At 41.7% G+C, this 25,946-nt stretch overlaps 1 protein-coding gene across 3 annotated transcripts in view; it reads right to left on the bottom strand.

Moving 5' to 3' along the window:
* ZDHHC3 (zDHHC palmitoyltransferase 3) overlaps positions 1–25,946 on the bottom strand; it is a 78,544-nt gene that overhangs the window by 5,649 nt on the left and 46,949 nt on the right. For 2 of the 3 annotated variants that reach the window (XM_087947770.1, XM_026678472.2), the window contains exons 5-6: positions 13,426–13,507; positions 11,503–11,633 (exon numbers count right to left, since the gene is read on the bottom strand). In XM_087947770.1, coding sequence (XP_087803896.1) covers positions 11,503–11,633; positions 13,426–13,507 — 213 coding nt within the window. Of the gene's footprint in view, positions 1–460; positions 1,789–11,502; positions 11,634–13,425; positions 13,508–25,946 lie in introns of those variants that run through there. The other variant, XM_026678473.2, reaches the window with a different exon arrangement.

Here is a 25,946-nt window from a genome sequence, read left to right as displayed (position 1 = left end):
TTTGCAATATCTTGTTTTATAAATCACTGAGGTTCTTTGTCGAATAGGCTAATAATTATAGTATCATTTTTTTAAAAAAATCATGATCTAAATATAATAGTTTAAAATGTTTCACTGAACTCAGTGACTCTTTTCCAAGACTGAAAGGTAAAATATCTATTTCTTTTTCTTATGATTGCTATAAGTATTTTTTTCAAAACATCTCTTAACACAGATCAAGAATTACTGACCCACAAAATACATTCTTCTGCACTAAATATTTTAATATGTAATTGTGGAAATAGAAAACTAGATTTGTTACACAAATGTTTGCTTGCTTGTTGAATGCACAATGATAGAATATAAAAGTGTAGCCACAGTGCTATTTGGTTCAAATAAATTTAACTCTAATTGATCAACTATCTATAATCTAGAGGACAATGGAATTTAAAAGAACTTGTTTTAAATAAAGGCACAGAAGCAGTGTTCAGAAAAGGTTTATTGCATTTGTTTCCCATATGGAAGCATTGACAGTACTGGAAAAATGCAGCATTCACATTATTTTCAAAATCAGACCATCAGAATTTTAAAAATGCAATGAAATCCCTGCCTATATTCCAAAGTGTTACAGACTCACTCAGTTTGGGTGTAATATGTTCTACTTATTTTTGTTTTAAACAAGAATGCCTTCTACTTAGTCTTCATTTCCAAGCTCTTACTATGTATACAGTTTGCCATCTATGTAATCATGAACAAAGGCATGCATGATCTTTACATGACTGTAAAATATACAGGTATAGAATTAAAGCAGAACAAATATTTAAAAAGATAAAAAAAGAGATAATGTGAAAAAGAAAATTAGACGACAATACTAGACTTTTACCTGGATTTTAAGCCTCTTCTAACCATGAACAATATTCATTAACCATTCCCTTTAATTAATACAAACTTTATCTTGCTATTCTATATTTTTAAATCAACTTCTCATATTTCTCAATTATAAGGCATTACAAAGTCACACATACAACAACCTTCATTCATATAACCAGTAGTGACAACAATTCCTGCTTTTCAGAAAGATATGGTAAAAAACAGCACAAGAAGAATTCTGTAGCTCTCCAAAATACAATAGTGTTGGCAACATATTTTAAAGCTTAAAAACGAAGCAAAGTTATCAACTGGCATTCTAGTTGAGTCATATTTTATCTTCCATTACTTCAGACATTATGTGAGGCTTTAACTCAGGCACATACAAAATACCACAACATAAAAGTATTTTCTGCCACAAAGTTCATGAATATTCATATTCCTGGCATAGGCTGTTTTGTTCAGTGGTTGTGTAAATACTACATAGATGGGCAGAGAGAGAGGAATTTCTCCTTTACATTAGTTGTGTCAGCAAGCAGACAGGAAAAAAATAGGCCAGTCAAATTATTAAGTTAAAAAGAAAAAAAGGTTCAGCCAGATATGAAGAATTACCAAAGTTTGCAGAATACAGACCTGCTTTTTTCCCCCTCATCTTTTCTCTGCAGTTATCTGCCCTTTTACAGGCAGTTTTTCTTTAAACAAAAGGTTTTTTCATTAGAAACATTCATGTGTAATAGCCAGAGTGCCGCAGTTTTGTTTGGATGAAAATGTTGTCACAAATTCTTAGACCACATACTGATATGGGTCGGCTTTTCCTTGGTCTGGAGTAGCAAATGGGCTAAGCCAAACTATAGAGAACGGATGGCCGAATACTGCTTTCATGTTCATCCATTTTGTTTTTTTAGCCCATCTTCTCTCTTCTTTTTTCAACTGTTCTATTCCCTGAAAACAGAAATATGACATTTTCAGGCAGGAACATATTTTGTACTTTTGGTTTCGGGGAAAATATTCCCTCTTATCTATCCTTTATCAAATGGCTGGAGCAGGAAAATAGTAAGATTTTCTAAACACATTTTTCAAAAAATTAACAAAGGTTGGTGGTGGTGGGGGATAGAAAACTGATAATGTAGAAATAAAAAAAAACATAGTTGTCATGACAACTTTGGGAGTTGATATTAATATTCTCCTTCCCCAAATACTTAACAAATCGATTGTGTTTTATCGAAATGGTTAAAATGAAAATATATACATTTCCAGATTTAAGAAAAGCCTTAGCCATTGCTTTCCAGTTTCATTTAATTGTAAGTTTATTTTCTGCAATTCTGATGCCATTCAGATGCACTGAAATTTTATTTCCCAAAATTCCTCATCTAGCTTGACTGCTAACCAATATAGCCAACAAGTTACTAACCCAGCCGTCCACATCTGGACGGCACGTAGTTAAAGTTGCAATCATTTGCCAGACAGAAAAAAGAATTGCAAGGTAATATAGGAGTATAGAAAAGGGGGAGACAGGAACAGTATTAGCTTAGCAAAATTCAGAAGAATACATGTCAAATGAGTTTTTGATACTTCAGTAATAAGCACCTGTATCAGCATTAAGAATCAGTTAGGCTATAAAAGTTACATATTAGATATTTTGGGAAACCAATCAATTCTCCTTCTTTCAGGTCAAGTTTTCAAGTGATGTTTAGAAATGTAGGAGCGATAGAGTTGGCTATGGCATTATCCTTAGTAAATTGATCTGTATATCAAATTATTTGCCTTAGTAGTGGAAATGTCAATTCAGATTACTTCTCACTCACTTCTCCCAAAATCGGTATGGTTGATAAATATGATCTGTCCATAATTTGCTTAGCATATCACTGTGTGAAACTGACAAGGCAGAGAAAGAAATACAAAATACATGGTAGTTCCTTTCTCTAAAAAAAACAACAAGTCCACATTTATAGTTCACACAACATGTATAGCAAATCATTCATGGAGCTGTTAACATAGTTATTAAACATGTCTATGCATAGATGGTCAGCAGCTAAAAGCTACACTGCTTACCCTTACATGATATTTGGTCATGTTAGATTATAGTATGATGTTCAAACTGGAACATGCATTGACGTCAATGAGAAACTTTTGGAAAAACAAAATTTAGACACAACAGCACAGTGACAAGGGATATAGAAACAGTACTGTACTGTATAGAATAAAGTACAGATAAGTCTTTGACTTACCACAATTCATTTAGTGACCGTTCTAAGTTACAACGGCACTGAAAAAAGTGACTTACGACTGTTTTGCACCACTGCAGCATCCCCATGGTCATGTGATTAAAATTCAGGAGCTTGGCAACAGGTTCATATTTATGTCGATTGCAGTATCCCAGGGTCATGTGATCACCCTTTGTATCCTTTTGACAAACAAAGTCAATGGGGAAGCCAGATTCACTTAACAACTGTGTTACTAACTGCAGTAATTCACTTAACAATTGTGCGAAGAATGGTTGCAAAATGGGGCAAAATTCACATGACAACTGTCTTGCTTAGCTTTAGAAATTTGGGATTCAACTGTGGTCATAAGCTGAGGACTACCTGTAAAGGGATACAATATTGCCTCTTCCCCAGAATGCAAGATTTAAAATAGAGAAAAAATACAGGATATATCCAAAAATATAGCATTCTGATAGGAGACAGCTTGACACAGAGTCAGAATTTCACAAAGAAAATATTTTTGTACACAATATTAATATTGCAAAAAGAGATATAAATACAATTTAAGCCCTGTAAAAATATTATAAGTTGTATGAAATATGCCATCCATCAATCTAATTATTAAAAGGACACATAGGGAAATCAGAAAATCATAAAACCATCAAATTAACAGAATCATAATATTTAATTATTAAGCAAACTGCGCAAAAACCATGTTGACTTATGTTCAGCGTGTTTTGCTAAGATAACTCTTATTTATGATTGGGAAGTAAAATTTGAAGTTAAGTACCGTGTTTGCCCAAAAATATGATCTATCCTGAAAGTAAACCCTAGCTTGAGTTTTACATGTGTACCCAATATAAGCTGTACCCCCCAAAATAAGCCCTAGTTAAGATCTCACCCACTCTGGGCTCCACAGGGTGGGGTGAGGAACCCAGGTAAAAATTAAACTAGGGTGGAGATGGAGGAGTAGAACTGCCTTACTTACCAGGCCTCACACACCTCTTGCCAGCCCACTTCTTCTGTGGCCATTTGCGTTGCCCCTGGCCTCTGTTTCACTGTCAGAGACCTTCAGGAAAGGTCTCTGCAGCCGAGAAACAGTCTCCGGATTGATGCGCATGGTACTCCCTAGGCTCGTTTCGCTATCAGAGGCCTTCCAGAAAGGTCTCTGCAGCTACGAAACGCAATCCGGATTGATGCGCGCATTGTCCCTGGCCTCTGTTTTACTATCAGAGGCCCCTCAGGGAAGGCCTCTGCATCCAATACCAGAGCTCCAGATCAATCCAAAGCTCTATTATCGGCTGCAGAGGCCTTTCCTGAAGGCTTCTAACAGTGAAACAGAGGCTGGGGTAATACGTGCAAGCAGCAGCAAGTGGCCGCAGAAGTGGGCTGGCAGTGGGCTCCTGCTCAGCTGGGTTGTTGATGCCGCCACCGCCAGGTGAGTCAGTGGAAGACACTCCCTGAAAATAAAACCTGGTGCCTTTTTTGGTGCCCCCCCCAAAAAAGACTGGGTCTTATTTTTGGAGAAATATGTTTATTATGTAATGGAGTAATAAAGTAAATAATTGTTGTGGCCCGACAGTGGCTAATGGAGCTGGCAGCAGATTCTGACAGTGAGGAGATTGGGGAGGAACATGGGCCGACTCTGGAGTAAAGCCACAGGTGGATGGTGGAATGCCCCCTCCTCTAGAGTATAAAAGAGGAGCTAAAGGGGAATGGAGCTTTGCAGGAGACAATTAGTTCATTCCGGCACGCTTGCCAAGTATTGCAGCGTCTGAAAGTTATCGGTCTGGCCACTCTCCAAGCTTGATAAGAGTCTGTAATTGGGAACTATCTTGAAAGACCAGGACTTTGTTGGAGAGGAAATTCATTGTAAATTAAATAAAAGGGGTTTATCAGGATGAGGACCGGCTTTGTGCTGTTGGGGAAGCCTAGGTCAGAACAATAATGACTGCATTTAGAAATAACAGTGAACCTTGGCTTGCCTTATGACAAGTAATAAATGTCAAGCATGTTTACTTGTTTATCACTTGGCTTTACATGCTGCTCTAATCAAACTTATTCTGAACAGCTTACAAATCCTCCAATATAGTTAAAGACAATAAAGTAATATATAGATCAAATCTAAATAATTTCCCACAATGTGATATACCTTTCTCAAGGGAACAGGCCAGCTACCATTTTTCCCCTCTGGATCATAACAGCTTTATAGAACACTAATAAGAATGGAATTGGCCTCATCTCTGGGGAAAGTGTGCTGCAGAGATAGGGGACCATTACTGAGGAGGTCCCTAATTCATCCTGTCATTCCACCCTGACTGAAAGAATATAAGGAGCTATCTGATATATGTGATCAGTTTTCATATATGCAATTGCTATTAAGCCTTTTAAAGCCAGGTCACAAAGCAGCATAAAAGTACTAATAATAAATTAACAGCTAATTTATCCAATATAAAATCCAAACCAAACTAAAACTATGATTTGAGATCTTATTTCATGACACAGTGCTAACTTGCAAAATTTGTCAGTTCTATTTATTTATAAATAAATAATTTATTTATTTGCAAATTACTTTAATGCTTATATATTTATATAATCATATAGTACGATACAGAAAAGTGGAACAAAAATAAACTAAAATAAGCATATAAAGGTAAAATATTTATAAAATGCAAAATCATAATATTTAAACATGTCTCAAATTTTAAAATGTCTGGAATGTAAATGTTGGGGGTTAGTGTTATATTTCCCAACTACTACACCAAATCTAGCTTCTTTTACATGTATCTCAGCTCTAGATTAAAATGTAAATGAACAATGTTTAGTGTCACCCAAATAAAATGAAAGAGGTGAAACTATTAACAAACATTGAGTATCTTGGTATACTGTACATACAGCCTATGAGCATAGCCTATGAGCACATTATCTACTGATTCTACTGTTCTGCTACAGCAGGGGTATCAAACTCAATTTCATTAAGGGCCAGATCAGCATTGTAGCTATCTTCCAGAGGCTGGAGGGAGGTGTGTGGTGAGGGCGGCCAACTGGGCATGGTCCAGGGAGGGGTTGTGGCCAGTTTGATGTCACTCACGTGGGTGATACCTTTGGGAACTGGGTGGGGTTGGGGAAGGAATCCAGGGGTCTCCAGTGGGTAGGCCGGGGGTTGGGAGGCTTGTCCCGCGGGATGAGGTGAGGCAGGGGGTGGAGCATTTACAGCTGGAAACTGTCAGTCACTGTATATTCACTGCCGTTTGTGTGTGGGAAGATGGTTTTTATATGCAGCCGCAGCCTGCCGGCCCCTTAGCTGGTGCATGCTGCAGCTCTGGAGCTTGCTATCCCCACTGGGCCAGTTGTTCATCTGGACTGGTGGGTGCTCTTACTCCGTCCCACTGTCTATTTTGGCTTGTGGCTGGAGAGCAGGTCACTGCTGGTCATCTTCTCGACCCACTTGCAGGTCTTGCCCTTGGCCTGCACAAGGTGCATGTTCCTCTTAGGCACCTGATGCACCTTGGCCCCGCTGTGGGTTGACGCCACTCAGCAGACACACTCAGCCTGAAGGAGGCAAAGCGGCCACTAGAAAGGCCAAGCAGAGGTAGAAGACCCAGCAGGCAAAAGATGGCCACTGCGAGTGGGAAAAGCCGGATCTCCATCGGTGTCATGGCTGCCCAGACCCAGCAGAGATGAAGGGAGGCATGTGATACCAACTGAACCTGGGCGGCCATGGCGCCAACAGAGATCCAGCTTTCTCCACTCGTGGTGGTGTCTTTTGCCTGCTGGGCCTGGGCATGCTCTACTACCTCTACTCGGCCTTTCTAGCTGGCCATTTCACCCCCTTTGTGCTGGGCAGGCCTGGTGCTCCAGGCAGTGATAGTAGCGGCCTAATGGACCTGCATGAGTTGCTAGTGGCCTTACTGGTGGCAGCGGCCAACAGTGGTGCTGAGTTGAGTCAGGTGCACATGCAGGCCAAAGGCAAAACCCAGGGGGCTGAATGGCCAAGGAGATGACCAGTGGCAATCTGCTCTCCAAATGCAAGCAAAAACAGACCGGAGAAGTAGGTGGACTGATGGTGCCTGGAAGCAGCCGCCCCACATCCTCCTCACCTTTGTCTTGGCCTGTGGTGGTAATAGGCAGAGCCAGAGGCACAGGGGAGAGGCACATGGGATGGACCAGATGTGTCTGGTGGTCCGCAATATGTGCTTCCTCCCTGACTCTGCCTGCTGCCGATGTCACCGGTGCTTCCACTGTCATGCCTGCTTCTTGGAGGGCTAGTTTCCGAGCCCCTGCTGCCAGACACCCCCCCTCCCGCGCACTCACTCCTGAAAAGGTGGTTAAGTGCGCCCTGGAAACATTGAAGGACTGGCCCACGGTGCCTCTGCCAGTGAAAATGGAACTTGAGAGGGTCGTGAGCTGGGCTCCGTTTTCACTGCCAGAGGGCTAGCAAAACAAACTAAAAAGAGAAATGTTTCCCCTTTTGCATTTGAGCATTTAAGAAGGAACATGAAAGGAAAAAAGGAAAGACAAAGAAAAAGGAAAGAAGAAAAGAGGGGAAGGAAGAAGAAAGGAGAATGTAGAGGGAGGGAGGGAGGGAGGGAAGGTTATAATGAGAGAGAGGGAGGGAGGGTCTGCGGGAAGTCCTGCCTTAGCACTTGGCCACCACAGGTGCCCCCAACACGAATGATGTTGAGCTGTCCATGCCCATCCCGGCCACACCCACCCCAGTCCCCTGAGGTAAAACACAATCCTAATGAGGCTCTCAATGAAATTGAATTTGACACCCCTGGCTTAAAAGAAGGCTGCAGAAATATACTGGGCTTCTATACTTTAAAAGAAACTCAGAATTGTAGCAATAGTCCACTGGACATTTTGGGCTAAGTTTGATGTGTTCTGCTTGGGCTGCAGAATAATGAAGCATAGTTTGATACAATATAGAAAAGTACAGTTAGCTATAAACCAGGAACAAAGACCTCTAATTTCATTTCATGCAATTGTAGAGCATACTTCTCAGGGTTACTAATGCTTCTATATCATGCCACATATACCGTGTTTCTCATATAATAAGGCCGGGTCTTATTTTTTTTTGAGCCCCGAAAAAATGGCTAGTCCTTTCATGGTTCAAAATATGGTTAAGAAGAGTGGGAAAAGAGCGGTGTTCAAGTGAAGGTACATGAACAATAGAATTTACTTTCTTAAAAGAACTACAATAGTCACATTTGATTTTTCATATCTGAGTAGGATATACAGTGAGGTGGCTGAGGCTGTAATATGTGCCAAATACCCTGCTTGATCAAAAATACAAAGCAGATGATTTTATGAATTATTTTTCCAAATTGGATGAATAGATACTACAGTGACATTTCAAATAACACATATGTAAAATTATATAGGAACAGAAGAAAATAATTCATTTATATGTATACACTGAGGAGATTCTCAAATACTACCAGCCATTCTACTTTGCAGTGCACTTCAATGTAAACTTTTGGAATCATAGTAAATGATGATGATGTCTTTGAGTTGAGTTCAATTCATGATGACTTTTCATCTATTAATATTTTGGCAAAAATGTGGAAGCTGTTTATCACTGCCACCTTCTGGGAAAGCTAGTCCATACCCCTGGGTTTCTTGGAGTAATCTTAGCAGTTTAAATTGTTTTCAGAAAACTGAGGTAGATTAGATGCTGCCACCTGCCTTCATATAAAACCCAATGGCATGATCACATTTCAAATTTTGTGCAAAATTCTAGTATTCCCGTCTCAAAAATAAATAGATAAGTAAGTAAATAAAATAAAAGTGGAAAAACAAACATTAAAATAGCCACCAAAAAAGTGAAAGGATATTTTTTACTATGCAAAAGCTAATGAATTGAAAGCATTTTAAGTTCACAAAATAGATAAAATGGAAAAAAAAAGGTCACAACAGTAGAGCTGTAAACTATTCCCTAAAGATGGCTGCATGTATAAGCATCTGAATTTATAGTGTTGGTTTAAAGCCAGGGTCGCCAATCTTTTGGACCTCAGGGACCACCAAATTCATAATTTTAAATCCCACTAACTAGTTCTGTGGGCGTGGCCTAATTTGTAGGTGTGGCCTGGCGGTCATGTGACTGCCTGGGCATGGCTTGTATGTAAATATTTTAAATATTTATATAAATATTGAATTTTTTATAAAAAAGAGCAACTTTTACCCAAAATCAGGCAAAGCAGGTAGGGAGATTGAGTTGCTCACAGAATCACAGATTCATTCAGAGATTTACCTATCTGCCATCAGCTAGCTCAGTCGGTCACATAAAATTTGCTTGCAAGTAAACTCATAAAATTTGCTAGCAAGCAAACTCACAAAATTAACTCACAACACACCATGTATGTAAATATTGAATTTTTTATTAAAAAAGAGCAACTTTTACACAAAATCAGGCAAAGCAGGCAGGCAGATTGAGTTGCTCACAGAATCATTCAGTGATCTATCTATCTGCCATCGGCTAGCTCAGTCTGTCACATAAAATTGCTTGTCGTGAGTCTGCACTGAATAATAGAACCTTCAGTTCTAAGTTTGGCTGTGCTTAAAAGCAGAGCAGAAGATCTAAAGACTAGCTAGAAAGCAAGAAATGCAACCCTTTCCTGTTTTCTAGCTAATCTAAATCTCCTGGCACAGCAGAACAGCTGATGGTTGGAAAGAAAAAAAAAGAAAAATAGCAATTTAGCAGGTTTTCCAGGTAAGGAGTGAGTGGGCGGGGAGGATTCCCGTGGGCCATGTGGGCAGCGCAGCCTTGTATTTCTGCGCAGCCTGGATTAATTGCTTTGGGGGTGTGTGCTCTGGGGTGACATTTCTCTGCAGCCCACCAAAATTTTCTCGAGGCCCACCAGTAGTCCGGGGGCCCACCGGTTGGCGACCACTGGTTTAAAGGAACTGTTGCAACTGTATCAGCTGCATAGATATACTGAATTATTTTGTTCTTCTTTTACCATATTCACCCCATTAAGAAGTGAGGTTGATGATGGACTGTCTTCCTTAGGTATAACACTGGAATTTATGAAACTTATTGCTTTTATATATTTTCTGATTCTGATGCAAAATAATTTCTATTCCATTTTAACATAATATTTCATTCTGAAACTCTTAGGACTGAAGTCTTCCTTATTAAATCTCTACAACTGGGAGCAATATAGGCAAAGAACATTTATGAAATAACAAATTTGAGATGCTGAATACTGCATAAGGACTCCCCCCCCCCCCGAGATTTCTCTTCCTTGTTTAAAGTGCTACAGATTTATTTCTCACTTTCAGCAATTATCTAAAATCTTTCATTCTCTTTCTCCAATAGAGTATAATTCTGCATTTTTCAATATAAGTTACTTGAAAATGAGTCTAGAGTAGATTATAGAAAAATTCTAAGGAGGCTTCAACAGAAATAAGTGCCAATATGTTCCACGAGGTTCCTCACTTATATGATAGCAATCTCAACATCCTTATTTTGGTGAAACATGACACCTATGTATCTCATTTCAATGTACAAAATTTTAATTATTTCCTCTGTAAGAAAAATAACAAAAATGATTAACTATTTGACTATCATTTCAGGATTCTGCAGAACATGGCATAAAAATATTGGCATAAACTATTGTAAATTTGTATGCATAATTCCATGATAGTAGGTTTCTTCCACACCTCCTACAGTTCATGAAACAAAATAAACAGATGACAACACTGGCTCAATTTGTTTGGATGTCATATATTTAAAAAATCTCTTTTATTCCTATATGTTACCCCAGGCAACTTGATCACATTGCAAAAAATAACAGCCCTTAGGGGCCCATAAAGATAAGTAAACAACAACATCCATTGCTAATCAAAATTGATAAAACAGATGCTAAAAGATGCCTGATCTACTTACATTCTAAGCTAGGCAATCAGATTTCTTTCAGATGCTATGAAAAATACCAGATACTAATAGTAGGTAACAATTTTCCTTTGAAAGAGAAGTGGCACCGATTAATGTTGAAATGTACAACTGCTTCAACTGCTAAACATTTAACTGGTTAATTCAGAAATGGTGGATTGCAGGTCCTCTAGATATGTACAAACATATACTGCCCAAATTATCTCTGTAAGTCATTAATGTGTGTATTACTGTTCAATAGAACAACAGTAACAGCAAAAAATAAAATTGTAGAAGTTATCAGCAATGAATACCCACATTTTATATCCACATTTGTCCTATACCAAACTTTCCAAACAAGGTTCCCACCTAAATTAATTAAATGTCTGGAGAACATCAAATTAGGAAAAACTTTGCTAATATTTTTATTTCAGGAAGTCCAACTGCTATTTATAAAATATATTTTCTATTGTAGTTTGGCACCCTCATATTCTTTTTTGGACAAAGACAATGAAATCACACCAAGTTATTCTTTTAAAAAAGGAACAAAATAATCAAGAGACAGGAAGTACTCACTGTTTCATCAGTGCAGATGGAATGCACCTGCGTTCCAAACATTACAGATGTGAAAATGAGGAAAAGGAGAGCCTCAAAACACAAGAGGATCAGAAGAATCACAGTAGTTGGTGGAGAAAAAGAACTGCACTCTGAAAATGTAATATTAAAGAGCATTTCATATTCTAGTAATTGAACCAATGATAATGCTGCTTTCTGTACACTACTTAATTAGTGGTAGTTTCCAAATTTATTCAATTATAAATGAGATTTAATTATTCAGTATTATTTATAGACTACCAAATTCCAACATCTGGAAATTAGAGTTATAGAGTTCTGAAAGCCAGCGGTCATACATACAAACTTTAAAATGTAGCAAGAATAAATACAAGTACTCCTTAACATACAACAGTTCACTTAGTGACCATTTAACGTTACAAAAGCATTGAAAAAAGTGAGTTATGACTGTTTTTCATACAACCATTGCAACGTCCCCATGATCACATGATCAGAATTTGGAAGCTTGGCAACTGGTTCCTATTTCTCATTGTTGCATTGTCCCTTGGTCATGCGATCACCATTTGCAACCATCTGATAAACAAAGTCAATGGGAAAATCTGATTCACTTAACAACCATAGTACTAGCTTAACAATTGCAGTGAATCACAATTGTGGCAAGAAAGGTCATAAAATGGAGCAAAAATCATTTAACAATTGTTTCACTTTGCAACATAAATTGAGGATATCTTGTAATTGTAAATTATGCTGTAACTGCAGGCACATTCCTTCTTCAACTTCCTAATCTAAATCCAATCTGTTCTGGATTTTTTATGCATTTTTTTCTTATAAAAATCATTATTAGGTGTTCTTCTTTCCCATATAGTTTAATGTCATCAAATAAAAAATGAAGCTCTTAATCACATCTTATTTCATATTGACATGAGATTAAGTTTCAGAATGAAATGGCAAAGATACAGGAAATAAAATGAGGCAGTTAAGAACAAGGAATAGAATTAAAAACCAAATAAAAATCTTCCTTAATTTCTTTTTCGAGATTTTTCTGTCTGTTGTGATTTGCATTCATAACAATTATGCAAACAAGAGATTCCAGGATACTTTTCTCATAGTATTGTTTCTTACAATTTTAATTATGAAACATGAATTCACCTTTGGCTCAAAAAGATTTTTCTCAAGTTTTATATGCAGAATTCTCATGTCCTGATTTAAAGGTGAATATTGTCGTTATCAATTTTTATTTATTAATTTTACTTCCACTGACCATTTTCAGCTACTACACAATACATAAATATATCCTATTTCACAATAGTTATATAATTCTTCAAGGGCTATTGTTTAGAAAAATGGTGGACAGAATCATAGGCTGCCAGTAAACCCCAAGTCCCTATACTGCTTTTGAGGATGTGCTGGGCTACACCTTTACCTTTACCTCTGGCGAGAAAAAGCATGGTTTCTCTACAGGTTTTGTTCCAATACTGCACTTCATTTCTATTTGCACATAATTTCCATCCTGCCTCACAGCCTTCTTATCTTACAACAGGGGTCAATAGTGTTCTCCATGGGCATACAAAGTAAATATGCAATAGGGGCATTGAAAGCATTATGTGCCTACTTTTTCTAAGGGAAATTTCAGGGAGAATTATTAATTGAGACCATTTCCTGAGTTCTCACCATGTTCATGATGAAGATAGAAAGACCACAGGTATTTCTGATCAGCCTAACTCAAGTAATCTTATAGTTGATTTTCTTTAGGAGAGATGTTTTTTTTTCCTCATGGGGAGGAGGGGAAAAGAAAGCTAAGATGATCTTATAAAATTAAGGAGAAACATAATATTGGGAAATATGTAATCACCCATTCAAATCTCTTTTGTGTGGGTTATACAATTGGGAAGTTTACTTTCAAAATATTACACTGCCAATACTCACTTGTCCAGTCTTCTTCCAAACAATATAGGAAGTGAAATCCAACCATGATTAGAGCATGCAGAGAAATTAGTGCTATATACATCTGAAATAGAATTTGAAATATTAAGACAGATTTGAACATTGAATAAGAAAGTGAAACAATATATACAAAATATAGCACAGAATTATTTTTATGATACATACGAAGAACAATGGTTTCATAAATCTTTGCCCTAAAAATCTTGAAACAACATGGTCCCTATATTTACTGAAAATCAAATGACAGCAAGCTCGTATCTTGAACTATTTATGTTTGAAGCGTAAGATATACATTGCATTCAGAGTATTCAGACCCCATTCACTTTTGTCAATTTTGTTATGCTGCAGCCTGATTCTATAATGTTGAAATTCATTTTTTCTCATTAATCTATACCCAGTATCCCATAATGACAAAGTGAAAACAGAATTTTAAAATTGTTTGTAAATTTATTAAAAAGAAAAAAAACTGAAATATCTCATTGGCGTAAGTATCCAGACCCTTCACTCAGTACTCAGTTGAAGCATCTTTGGCAGCAATTATAGCTTCAAGTCTTTTTTGGTATTACGTGACAAGTTTTGCACACCTGGATTAGGGGATTTTCTGCCATTCTTCTTTGGAATCCTCTCAATCTTCTCAAGTTCAGTCAGGTTGGACAGTGACTACTGGTGGAAAGCCATTTTCAGGTCCCTCCAGAGACGTTTAATAGGGTTTAAAAGTAAGGGCTCTGTCTAGGACAGGGGTGTGGAACTCGATTTCATTGAGGGCCTCTCATAAGGGTTGTGTCTGACCTTGTGGGGCCAGGGTGGGTGTGGCCAGCTCAACATCACTCGTGTCAGGGATGCCAGTGGTGGCCCGAGCACTCTGCCAGCAAAAACGGGCTCCTTAGCTCCATTTTTTGCTGCAATGGCCTCCTGCAACCTTCTGCCAACGAAAATGGAACTGGTGAAGGCCGCATATGGCCCTCCCGAGCTCCATTTTCATGGGCAGATGCACTGCGGGCCAGTCCTTTGCTGTTTCCAGTGCAGCTCCCAGGCCAGATCTAAGCACCCCACAGGCCAGATCCAGCCCCTGGGCCTTGAGTTTGACACCCCTGGTTTAGGACATTCACAAAGCCATTCCTTGGTTGTTTACTTAGGTTCATTGTCATGTTGGAAAGTGAATCTTTGGCCCAATCTGAGGTATTGAGCACTGTGGAACAGGTTTTCATTGAGGATATCCCTGTACTTTGCTCCATTCAACTTTCCCTCAACCCTGACCAGTCTCCCAGTCCCTACTCCTGAAAAACACCCACAGAGCAGCGCTTCACTGTTGAGATGATCTTGGGTAGGGGATGAGTGATGCCTGGTTTCCTCCAGACATAACATTTAGAATTGAGGTCAACAGTTCAATCTTGTTTCATTAGACCAGAGACTCTTGTTCCTCACAGTCTGAGAGACCTTCAGGATTTTTCTGCAAACTCCAATCAGGCTTTCATGTTTTGCACTGAGGAGAGGCTTCCATCTAGCCACTCTGTCACAAAGTCCAGAGTGGTAGAAGGTTGCAGTGATGGCTGTTCTTCTGGAACTCTGTCCCTTATCCACAAAGACTCTCTGGAGCTTAATCAGAGTGACCATTGGGTTCTTGGTCACCTCTCTTACTAAGCCCTGATTGCTCAGTTTGACCAGGCAACCAATTTGGCTGAATTCTGGTTGTGCCAAACTTATTCTCAGCTGTTAGGCCTTCTATAGAGGTGTATGCCTTTCCAAATCATGTCCAATCAATTTAATTTACCACAGGTGGACTCCAATCAAGGTGCAGAAACATGTCAGCAATGATCAAGAGAAATGTGAGGCACCAAAATAAATTTCATGTGTTGTTGCAAAGGGTCTGAATGCCAATGTGATGTGTTTTTTCTTTTTAATAAATTTACAGACAGTTCTAAAATTCTGTTTTCACTTTGTCATTATGGGGCATTGAGTATAGATTAATGATTAAAAAAAGAATTTCAATAACTGTAGAATCACGCTGGAGCATAACAAAATTGACAGAAGTGAAAGGGGTCTGAATACTGTCTGAATGCACTATGTAGTGTTTCCCTGAAAATAAGGCCTAACCAGAAAATAAGCCCTAGCCTGATTTTTAGCATGCTCCTAATATAAGCCTTACCCCCCCCCCAATAAGTCCAATTAAAGTTGTCATCAGCTGGGGTGTGTGGGGTGGGCATGGGCAGCAACTGGAGGTGGTGAGGGCAAGTGTTCTGACCCAGCTCCCCAAACATAACAAACCCTCTGAAGTTAACCCAAACTCCTTTATTAGTAAATGTCAGCTCAAGATATCTTCCATAATAAGTATATTCTGCATTCTAACTATTGCTTCTCTGCTGCTATGCCAATCTATTTCTTTCGGCTGTCATTAGCAACGGAGGCCCCTGTGATGTTCCGCGAGAAGAAAGATGGCTCCAAACGCTTGGTGGTGGACTATAGAAACCTAAACGTAATGTCCGTGGAGAACGTGTACCCCCTCCCTCTGATGAAGGACATGTTAGCCCACCTGGCAAAGGGGAAGATTTTCACAAAGTTGGACTTGAGGAGGCGTACTACCGAATCCGAATTAGAGGAGATGAATGGAAGACTGCGTTCAACTGCCCGATGGGTTGTTTCCAGTTCAATGTTCTCCCTTTCGGCCTACAGGGGCACCTGCTGTTTTCATGCAAATGATCAATCAAGTGCTCCACGAACATTTATACAAGGGGTTCTGGTCTACCTTGATGATATCCTTATCTACACGGAGACTAGAGACGAACATGTGAAACTGGTACGCTCCGTGCTGCACAAACTGAGGGCCGCCAAATTATCGCCAAACTATCCAAATGTGAGTTCCATCAAGAAAAAATCGACTACTTGGGATATCATATCTCACCCGAGGGCATTGAGATGGACCCAGAGAAAGTGCGAGCCGTATTGGACTGGGCCCCACCGAGAACCAAAACAGCTTCAAAGTTTCCTTGGATTTGCTAACTTTTATCGGCAATTCATCCCGTCTTTTGCTAAAATAGCCATGCCCATCACCAACCTCCTGAAGACAAAGGGGAATTGAAACCAAAGCCCAGCCAACCGTTGAATTGGACCATGGAGTTCCAAGCTGCATTTGAAAAGCTTAAAAGACTTTTTGCTGCAGAACCAGTACTGAAACACCCAGACATGGACGCCCTTCGTGATCCAAGCTGATGCGGCGATGTGGCGGTGGGGGCGGTCTTACTTCAATTAAATGAGAAGGGGACATTACAACCGTGCTTACACCTCCCGTAAATTGACTGACACTGAAAGGAGATGGGCCATTTGGGAGAAGGAAGCTTTTGCAGTTCGTTGGGCCTTACTAGCTTGAAGGCATTTTCTGGAAGGAGTGAAGCACCCATTTGAGGTATGGACTGACCATAAAAATCTGGAAGCTTTAAAAACTCCTCGGAAGCTATCCCCTAAGCAAGTTAGGTGGGCTCAGTTTTTCAAGCGATTCAATTTCTCCTTGAAGTATATCCCAGGGGGAAAATTTTTATGGCAGATGCTTTGTCTAGAATGCCTCAATACAACAGTATCCGTAAAGAAGTGATAAGGCCAATCGTGTCCACTACACAACTGGCTGCCCCTGTAGTTACTAGAGCGCAAAAGAGGAACCAGGAGAGGGATCTGTCCACTGACCTGATGAAACGATTTAAGGAGGCTTTGAAAACGGATGAGTAGTTCCTGGCAAATGTGAATAACTGCACAGTTCGAGATGGTCTAGCCTGGATAGGTGCGAAATTGTATGTACCTCAAACCCTGAGAAGCCAAGTGTTACAACAAACTCATGACTCCAAAGTGGCTGGTCATTTTGGGTTTGTGAAGACCCTACATTTGGTGAAATGGTAGTTCTGGTGGCCTTTGTTGAAAAAGGACATTGAGACTTATGTGGCGAGCTGTCCAGTTTGCTCTTCAGCAAAAAGACCTCCTGGTAAACCACCAGGTCTGTTGCAAAATGTGGCTAGGCCAATTGCTCCTTGGAGGGAAATTTCCATGGACTTTATAGTAGACCTACCCAAGAGCGCTGGGCACACAGTCATCTGGGTGGTGACTGATTTGTTCTCCAAACAAGCCCATTTCATCCCTTGCTCCAAGATCCCTTCAGCGAAGTCGTTGGCCAAAATGTTCATTATACATGTCTACAGGTTGCATGGTGTTCCTGAGCGTGTAGTTTCTGATCGAGGGGTCCAATTTACCTCGAACTTTTGGAGGGAATTTTTGAAGTTAACAGGCTCCACCCAGAGCTTAAGCTCTGCCCACCATCCCCAAACTAATGGGGCTTGCGAGAGAACTAACGGGGTGCTAGAGCAATACCTCAGATGTTACATAAACTATCAGCAAGACAACTGGGTGGATCTACTGCCTTTTGCGGAGGTGGCATATAATAACTCTGTTCACAGCAGTACGGGGTTTACTCCTTTCAAAGTGGCAACGGGGCAAGATTTTGCGCCCATACCTGAACTTCCTCGTGAAAAACCCAATGTCCAATCGTTGGGCGACTGGATATCTCAACTTCAACTTAATTGGCCGGTCGCTCGTAAAGCTTTGGACGAGGCGCACCTGTCTCATAAGAAATTTGCTTCAGAAAGCGAGCCCCGCAGATGTCGTATCAAGTGGGCGACAAAGTATTTCTCTCGACTAAATATTTGCAGACTACCCAGAAATCGAAGAAGTTGGGTCCTAAGTATGTGGGGCCTTTCCCCATTGAGCAGATTGTAAATCCTGTGACTGTTCAGTTGACTTTACCAAAGACTCTTCGTCGTATTCATCCGGTTTTCCACGTCAGTTTGTTGAAACCCGAACATACCTGTACCTTGAGACCGACCCAGACTGATCCCTCCGTACCATTGTTGATTGAGGGTGAACAACATTTCGAGATTAAAGAAATTCTAGACTCTAGGAAATGGAGGGGTCGTATCCAATATCTTGTAGCTTGGAAACATTTTCCTCCGTCCTATGCTGAATGGGTTCATGAGAAAGACATTAGGGCTCCTGAACTGCTCAAGAACTTTTATGCCAAATACCCTGATAAACCATAGAGATGTATGCAAATGTTAACATATGTTTATGCTATTTTTTCTTACAGGGACTAATGTCCTTCTTCTAGGGGGAACCTCAAGATATCTTCCATAATATGTATATTCTGCATTCTAACTATTGCTTCTCTGCTGCTATGCCAATCTATTTCTTTCGGCTGTCATTAGCAATGGAGGGAGGGGGAATTTGGAGGGGAAGAAGGCTGGAGGTGTTTTGCATTCCTTTGCTGGGTTAGCAAGGGAGGGGGATTCTTTCTTTAACTTTCCATTTCTTGGCTAGCTTCTGTCCCCTTTTGCGCAACTGCGAACTTTTATCAAAATATGTCAAGGTCAACTGACAGAAGCCTCATCACCACCTGGAGATGGCCACATGATCATATTCAGAACTTTTTAATTGGAAGAGCCATTTGGACTTTGGGGGTGGGAGCATTTCCATTCCTTTGTATATGTGATCTGCCCGCCAATTTCTCAGATTCAGAATTAAATCTGTAGCTTTCACTTTATTTTCCAGTAAAAGGATAACTTTGCTCTACCCATGGAGTCTGAGTATTTCTTTCTTGGGATTTGAAGGGAGCACAGATTGACAGTAATGCCTAGTCGACTCAGCAAAAAGTTTCTTTCTCACCACAGGCTAACAAGTCCGGATGGAAAATGAATAGTTGTCTGCCACATCTGTTCATCTCTGCCCCCTGCCTTTTATCCCCAGAGCTAGGATGGAGCTTCACTAACAGCAGTAGCTCTTTCTTCTCAAGGATTGGTCCATGGATTTCCACTGCTCTCCTCTCCTCTGCCTTCTGCACATCAGGCACTGGACCCAGCTGTTCCTCCTCTTCCTCATCAGCCACTTCTAGATCTGGGGGCTGTTGACTCTCCATCTGAGGGCTGACAGATGGTCCAGGCTCCATCTCAGTCTCTCTCTCTGCCAGCTCCATTCCCTCTTCCGCCTCAGAGCTCTCAGGTTGCCTTGATGCTGGAGGGGCCAGCGGCCAACAAGCCACAACAGCACGCCTCCTCCTCTGATGTGGCTGCTGGAGGGCCGGCAGCAAAAGTCCACAACAGTGTGGGGGCTGACAGTGTCCAGCAGCAGATGCAGCTCATGCAACACAGGTGAGTTGATTATCTGTCCAAGCAGCACACGGAGGCAGAGACGGGGAAGGCATGTGATCCAGATGCAACGCGCAGGTTGCGGAAATGCCTAGTCAGTGGGCCAGAGCGGGCAGTCGCTTGTGGGAGACTCGTCTTTGCATGGCGGCACTAGCAGCAGACAAAGGTAGAGGTGCAAGAGGGGAAGATAGGCGATCCTGACATGCCACACAGGCCACAGGCAAGCCAAGAGATGGTGAGACAGAGTGGGCAGGAAGCTGCAGGAAGCTTGTCATCACGTCTCTTGGGTTCCCTGTGGCCCTCATGATGTAGAATCCCCTGCCTTCCCCCCACACCTCTGCTTGTCTGCTGCCAGTGCAGCCATGCAAAAACAAGCCTCCTGAGGCTGGCTGCTCATCCCACTCTCAGCTTTCACGCGCTATGTATCTGGATCACTTGCCTCCCTCTGCTGCTTTGATAGGTAATCAACTCACCTGCACTGCACAAGCTGCACAGCCTGAGTGTGCCAAGGGGCCGTTGGGCTGCAGCTGCTGCTGGACACAGTCGGTCCTGCACTTGCCACCCCTTGTGCATGCACTGGGGCAAAACAAAACTTTGTCCTCCAATTCATGCTCTCTCTCTTTTACTTTTATTTGTTAAACAGGGAATCAGACTACTTTGATGATGGAATATGATACAATATTAAGCAAATGAAATGGCTAGAATTAGAACTTATGATTTAAAGTGCAGTAATACACTTTGAGAAGCCATACTTCACTGGGCGACTGTATTTTTTAACTTGCTTCAAGCATCTTGCAGCTTCAAAAAGTAGCTACTTTTCTCACAGGTATCTCCTTTTGATTAGTTTTGGAGGAAGTGTCAAAAAGGTCATGTTACTTACCTGATACACCTGTTCTCTGTGAGCTGCGACAAGCATCCAGCAGTAGGAGGTGCTTAGACTTAGCTCGGATAGGCTGGACTTGATTGATTAGACGCTCCTCCTCAACGTACTCCTCCTTAGCGTCCCCCAGTTTTTGCGAAGATGAAGAGATGTAACCCTCGCCTTTTTTTTTTCGTAGTCGTTGGCCGGACCAGGAACCCACCAGATGGAAATTGGGTGGGTCTGGATGCTCATCGCAGCTCACAGAGAACAGGCATATCAGGTAAGTACCAACACCCTTTCTCCAATGAGCTGCTCCGAGCATCCAGCAGCGGGACGTACCAAAGCTTGGCTTGTCCTATGGGAGGGTCTCCATCTGGAGTAGAGTCCCCTCATGGTCCCTGTAGACCCATTGCAGAACTCTCCTAGCAAAGGAGGCCTCAGCTGATGCAAATACATCAATTTTGTAATGTTTGATGAAGGGCGATGGGGAAGCCCATGTTGCTGCACGACATACTTCTGTTATTTGTGTTTGTGTGGCCCAAGCTGCTAAAGTTGCAGCGCTCCTGGTGGAATGCGCTGTTATGCCCCTGGGCACTGGTAACGATTGAGTTTCGTATGCCTTAGCAATCGCTGCTTTCAACCACCTGCCTATAGTTGAAGGTGATACCTTATGTCCCTGAGTGGTTGGCTGAAAGGAAACGAAGAGCACCTCAGTCTTCCTAAAAGGAGCCCTGCAGTGTAAGTACGTACGCAGAGCTCTCCTGACATCTAGTCAATGCCATTGATGTTCTAACCCTTGAGACAGTCTTGGACAAAAGTTCGGAAGGACAAGTTCTTGTGTCCTGTGAAAGGCTCAATTAATTTTTGGGGTGAATGTCGGGTCTGGATGAAGAATCACTCTGTCAGAATGAAAAATGCAGCGATCTTGTCAGACTGATAAGGCTGCTAGTTCTGATATACAATGTGCTGATGTTATTGCTACCAAGAAAACCACCTTGTAAGTAAGAAAATGGAGACTCATGGTTTTCAGTGGTTCGAAAGGAGCCCTTGTGAGGGCCATGAGTACTTTGTTAAGGTCCCAGGTCGGGTAACGATGCACCACCGGAGGGCATAAATTTGTTGCGCCCCTTTGAAGGAAACTCCATATACGAGGGTGATGTGAGATAGATCTTAAACCTTTCCAGGTCACCACGGAGGGCAGGGTCGCCACCTGTTTTCTCAAGGTGTTCAGTGAGAGACCCTTGTCGAGACCCCCCTGAAGGAAGCCGAATACTTGTGCCACTGACAGAGAGAGAGGATCAATGTTGGATTTTGCGCACCATTTATAGAAAATATTCCATGTGGCATTGTATATGTTGTTGTTGAAGGGCATTGGGCCGCTTGAATCGTGTTGATTACTCTGTGCGAAAGATTTTCGCTCCTCAAATGTCTCCGTTCAACCTCCATAGTTAGGTGGAGCCACTGAGGGGCCGTGTGTTGAATCGGACCCTGGGTGAGCGAGACCCTTTGTGGGGGAATCCTCCAAGGATCTTGTGTTGACAGATCCCTGAGGTCCGCAAACCACGGCCTCCTGGGCCAGTATGATGCCACCAACAACAGCTCCGCTTTTTCTTCCAATAGTTTTTAGATCACCCTGGGAATCACTGGAAGAGGGGGGAAAGCATACAGGAGACCTGGGGGTAACTGACAACGAAGAGCATTGATTTCTCCGCCCCTTGAGCTGGGTACTTTGAGACGAACCTCGGAAGCTGTGAGTTCAAAGGAGAAGCGAATAGATCTATGAGCGGCTGCCCAAATATCTGTACCACTTCCTGAAACAAACTTGGGTTCAGGTACTACTCTGACTGGTCGACTGTGGCCCTTCTCAACCAGTCCGCATGGGTGTTTGACAAATCCGAGATGTGCTCTGTTCTTATGGAGATCAAGTTCTTTTCTGCCCAAAGGCACAGCCTCTCCGCTTCCCTCATAAGTTGTCTCGAGTCAGTACCCCCTTGCCTGTTTATATGGGCCTTTGTCGTGATGTTGTCGGTAAGTATAAGGATGTTCTTTGCCCGAATATATGGAAGGAAACTTTGAAGAGACAGGTGGACTGCTCTGAGTTCCAACCAGTTTATGCTGAGCAATCGTTCTGTTGCCGACCAACACCCCTGAACTGTGAGGGACTGGAAGTGAGCTCCCCATCCAAACAGGCTGGCATCTGTAGTGATGGTGAGTCTGTGGGGTTCTTTGAAAGGACAACCCTTGTTGATGTTTGGAATGGTCCACCAGTGCAGGGATATCAGAACCTTCGGTGGCATGATGACACGGGCCTTGGAGCTGCCTCTTCCCGACTGTTGGAATAGAAGAAGGTACCATTGGAGAGTTCTAGCGTGGAGCTGAGCCCATGGAATGATAGAAATACAGGATATCATTTTCCCCAATAATGTCTATAAGTTGGCAAGGGGAACACGCTTAAAGGTTCTAATTTCCTGAGCTAATTTCCTAATGCTGTCTAATCTTTCTGGGGATATGAAAACTTTTCATTGAACTGTATCTATAATAGGGCCCAGGTGACTCAAACTAGTTGACGATGGCTCTTTGCCCAGTTAATGGAAAAACCGTGATGTTGGAGGGTTCATAAGGTGATTTGAGTGTCTATTTCAGCTTGTCTGTGTGATGATGATAAAAAAATGTTGTCTAAGTAACATTGCAGCCTAACAGGTATACTCCTGAGGTGGACGGCCAGAGCTGCCAACACCTTTGTAAATGTCCTCGGGGCAGATGACCCGAAAGGTAGGGCAACGTATTCAAAATCTAAGAAATTTGCTGTGTGATGGTCTAATTGGGATGTGCAAATAGGCCTCTGTTAAATCAACGGATGTTAAAACATCGCCCTTTCTTATACTGAGTAAAATGGATTGCAGTGTACTCATCTTAAATCTCCAATACACCAGGGAACGATTGAGTCATTTTAAATCTAAAATTGCCCTCCATTCCCCTGAACTCTTTGGAACTAGAAACAGTAGCGAATAAAAACCTTGCCCTTGCTGATCCGGTGCCACAGGTTGGATTGCCCGGATCTCCAATAAATGTTTGATAGCTGTTTCCATCAGGTTCCTTTTAACAGGATTCCTGGGTAAAGGGCATGTCATGCAAAAGTTCAGGGGAGTGGATTGAAATTCCAGAGCCAGGCCAAGTCTGATGGTATCTCTAACCCAGGAATCAGAGGTAGAGGAAACCCATCTGTCTGCAAAAAGTTTTAGTCGTTTGCCAATAGGGGCACAGTCCTTGAGCCTATTTTGGGCATCAGAAACCTCTATTTCCTGCCCCACAGAAAGGTCTTTTACCTTGCCCTCCCCTCTGGTATCTATCTCCAAGGTCAGATCTGTCAGGCTGTCGGTTGTTCTTGAATATAGAAACTCTCTGGAATCTTGAAGAGTATTGTCCCTGGTAGAAGGGACGAAAGGAACCCCCCCTAAAGGGCTGGGAAGGTCTGTTTTCTGATCTACGAAAAAGAGAGGGGAGGATCTTTTTCTTGCTTCAGTCTCAGAAGCGGGCCCAAAGCCGCACCAAACAATTTGTCTCCCGATATTGGGGAAGAGACAAGCTTCCATTTGTGTTTAATATCTGCTTGCCAATGTCCGAGCCATAGCAACCGGCGAGCTGTGACCTGAGATGCTATGGCTCAAGCAGAGAATTTGACAGAATTGAATGTAGCGTCTGCAGAGAATTCTGCGGCCGCTATTAATTTGGCGATGTCTTGGTGTGCCCTGATGTTGGAATTTGGAATGGTTTCCCTCAGATGACGGAGCCATCTAAGAGAAGATCTACCCTGCAAAGAGGCCCATTGCTTCTGGACGAGGTCCAAGAACGTCTGCAGAACAGGTATGATGTCCTCTTCCGTTATTGGTTGGGAGAAGATCAAATCTTCTGATTCCCTTTGTACTACAGATTGTTGGACTGAGTGGGAGGGGATATCAAGGCGAGCAGTAGTTTTTGCCTTGAATAACAGAGATTTGAAAAGTTGAGGGTAGAACAGGCCTGTAAAGACTGGTTGGACTGGCTTAATGCCTTAATCATCTGACATGCCTCTTTCCAGAGCATCCATCTCTGACAGGACCTGGTCACTGTCGTGTATAGACCCTTCCCCAACCTGTTCCATCTGGTCCTCTTGTTTTCCCTCATCCTGTACATAATGTGAATGTGTATATTGAATCATATAACACTCCTCTGGGGGAGGCACCTGCTGATAATGAAGGTCCATTCTGCATAACGACTGGATTGAATGTGAGTCGAATATAGAAGGTGGAGGCTGCCTGGCCATCGTCATATGTTGTACCCCAGCGGTGATGCCCCTTCTGATCACCATCTCTATTCAGGCCTTCATTTTTTCTGGGACATCCTCTGGGAGGAGGTCCTCTTGGCCTAGTCTTGCTGCTGTTGGGGTAAAGTTGCCTCTGGGGCCCGCCTGACCAGTAGCGATGTTGAAGGCCTGGATTGAACCGGTCCAGCTGAGGCCCTCCTGGACGGCATTGACAGATCCAGGGATGATGGCAAGGAGTCTAGAACTGGAACCGGCCTGGCTGGGGAAGAGGACTGAGAATTCTGTTCAGTCTCCCTCATGCATTTTTAATATGCTTCTCTAACGCCTTTTGGCATCTCTTGGCATCTTTTTCTGCGGCCTTAGAATTCTCCCCAGAATGTTTCGATTTATTTTGGGCTCATGATGATGGCTTGGATGGCACTCTGGTGTTATTTTTGCTTGCCATTGCAACCTTTGACCTAAGCCTAAGAGGCTATATATGTATATGTATGTGCATGTGTTATATTTGTATGTGGTATGTATGGACCGTTGGCTAGTCCAGGGGCCTGCTCTAATCAGAGGTAGGGAACTCTCTTAATGTTTGTTCCCCTTTTAAATCCAATTTTTATTATTATTATTATTATTATTATTAATTATTATTATTATTATTAATTATTATTATTATTAAGAATATTCAAGATATCCTTATTACATTTATATATATTTCAATTATATCTGTGCACAGATATCATCTATATATGCTGTCACCAGTCAGATAATCTAATGTCTGAAATTTAGCAGCCAAATTGTTATAACCAATTTGAGAACACCTTTCAGGGCCTGAATTTAGAAATAAGTGATCCTGTTATCACTGGCCCTCAACAGCTTCCTGCACAGGCGGACACTGGCCTTGGTGCTCGCTGTTGCTGTGCTGCTAACCTCTGTGAGCTTAGTCTCTGATAATAAACCTCAGAAAGAGGTCAAAAAATGGAATAATTTGTCCCCTGAACCCTTGAGAAAGAGAGCCCTGTGAGGAGAAATGGCCTCTCAACAGATCAATTAGAAATAGCTATCTCAACGGGATTTCTGTGCAAAAAATGGTGCCGGTGGTTATTTTAGGTGCCAAAAATCAGCAGCAACCGTCAGCTCTTTCCACAAGCCGATGCAACACAATTAGAGGTGA

Source organism: Notechis scutatus, chromosome Z (genome assembly GCF_049901735.1).
Source record: "Notechis scutatus isolate UNSWTSFEM ecotype Mainland chromosome Z, rNotScu1.2, whole genome shotgun sequence".
Taxonomy (NCBI): domain Eukaryota; kingdom Metazoa; phylum Chordata; class Lepidosauria; order Squamata; family Elapidae; genus Notechis; species Notechis scutatus.
Note: the sequence above shows the minus strand (reverse complement) of the source record. Positions and strands in the feature narration are given on the sequence as shown.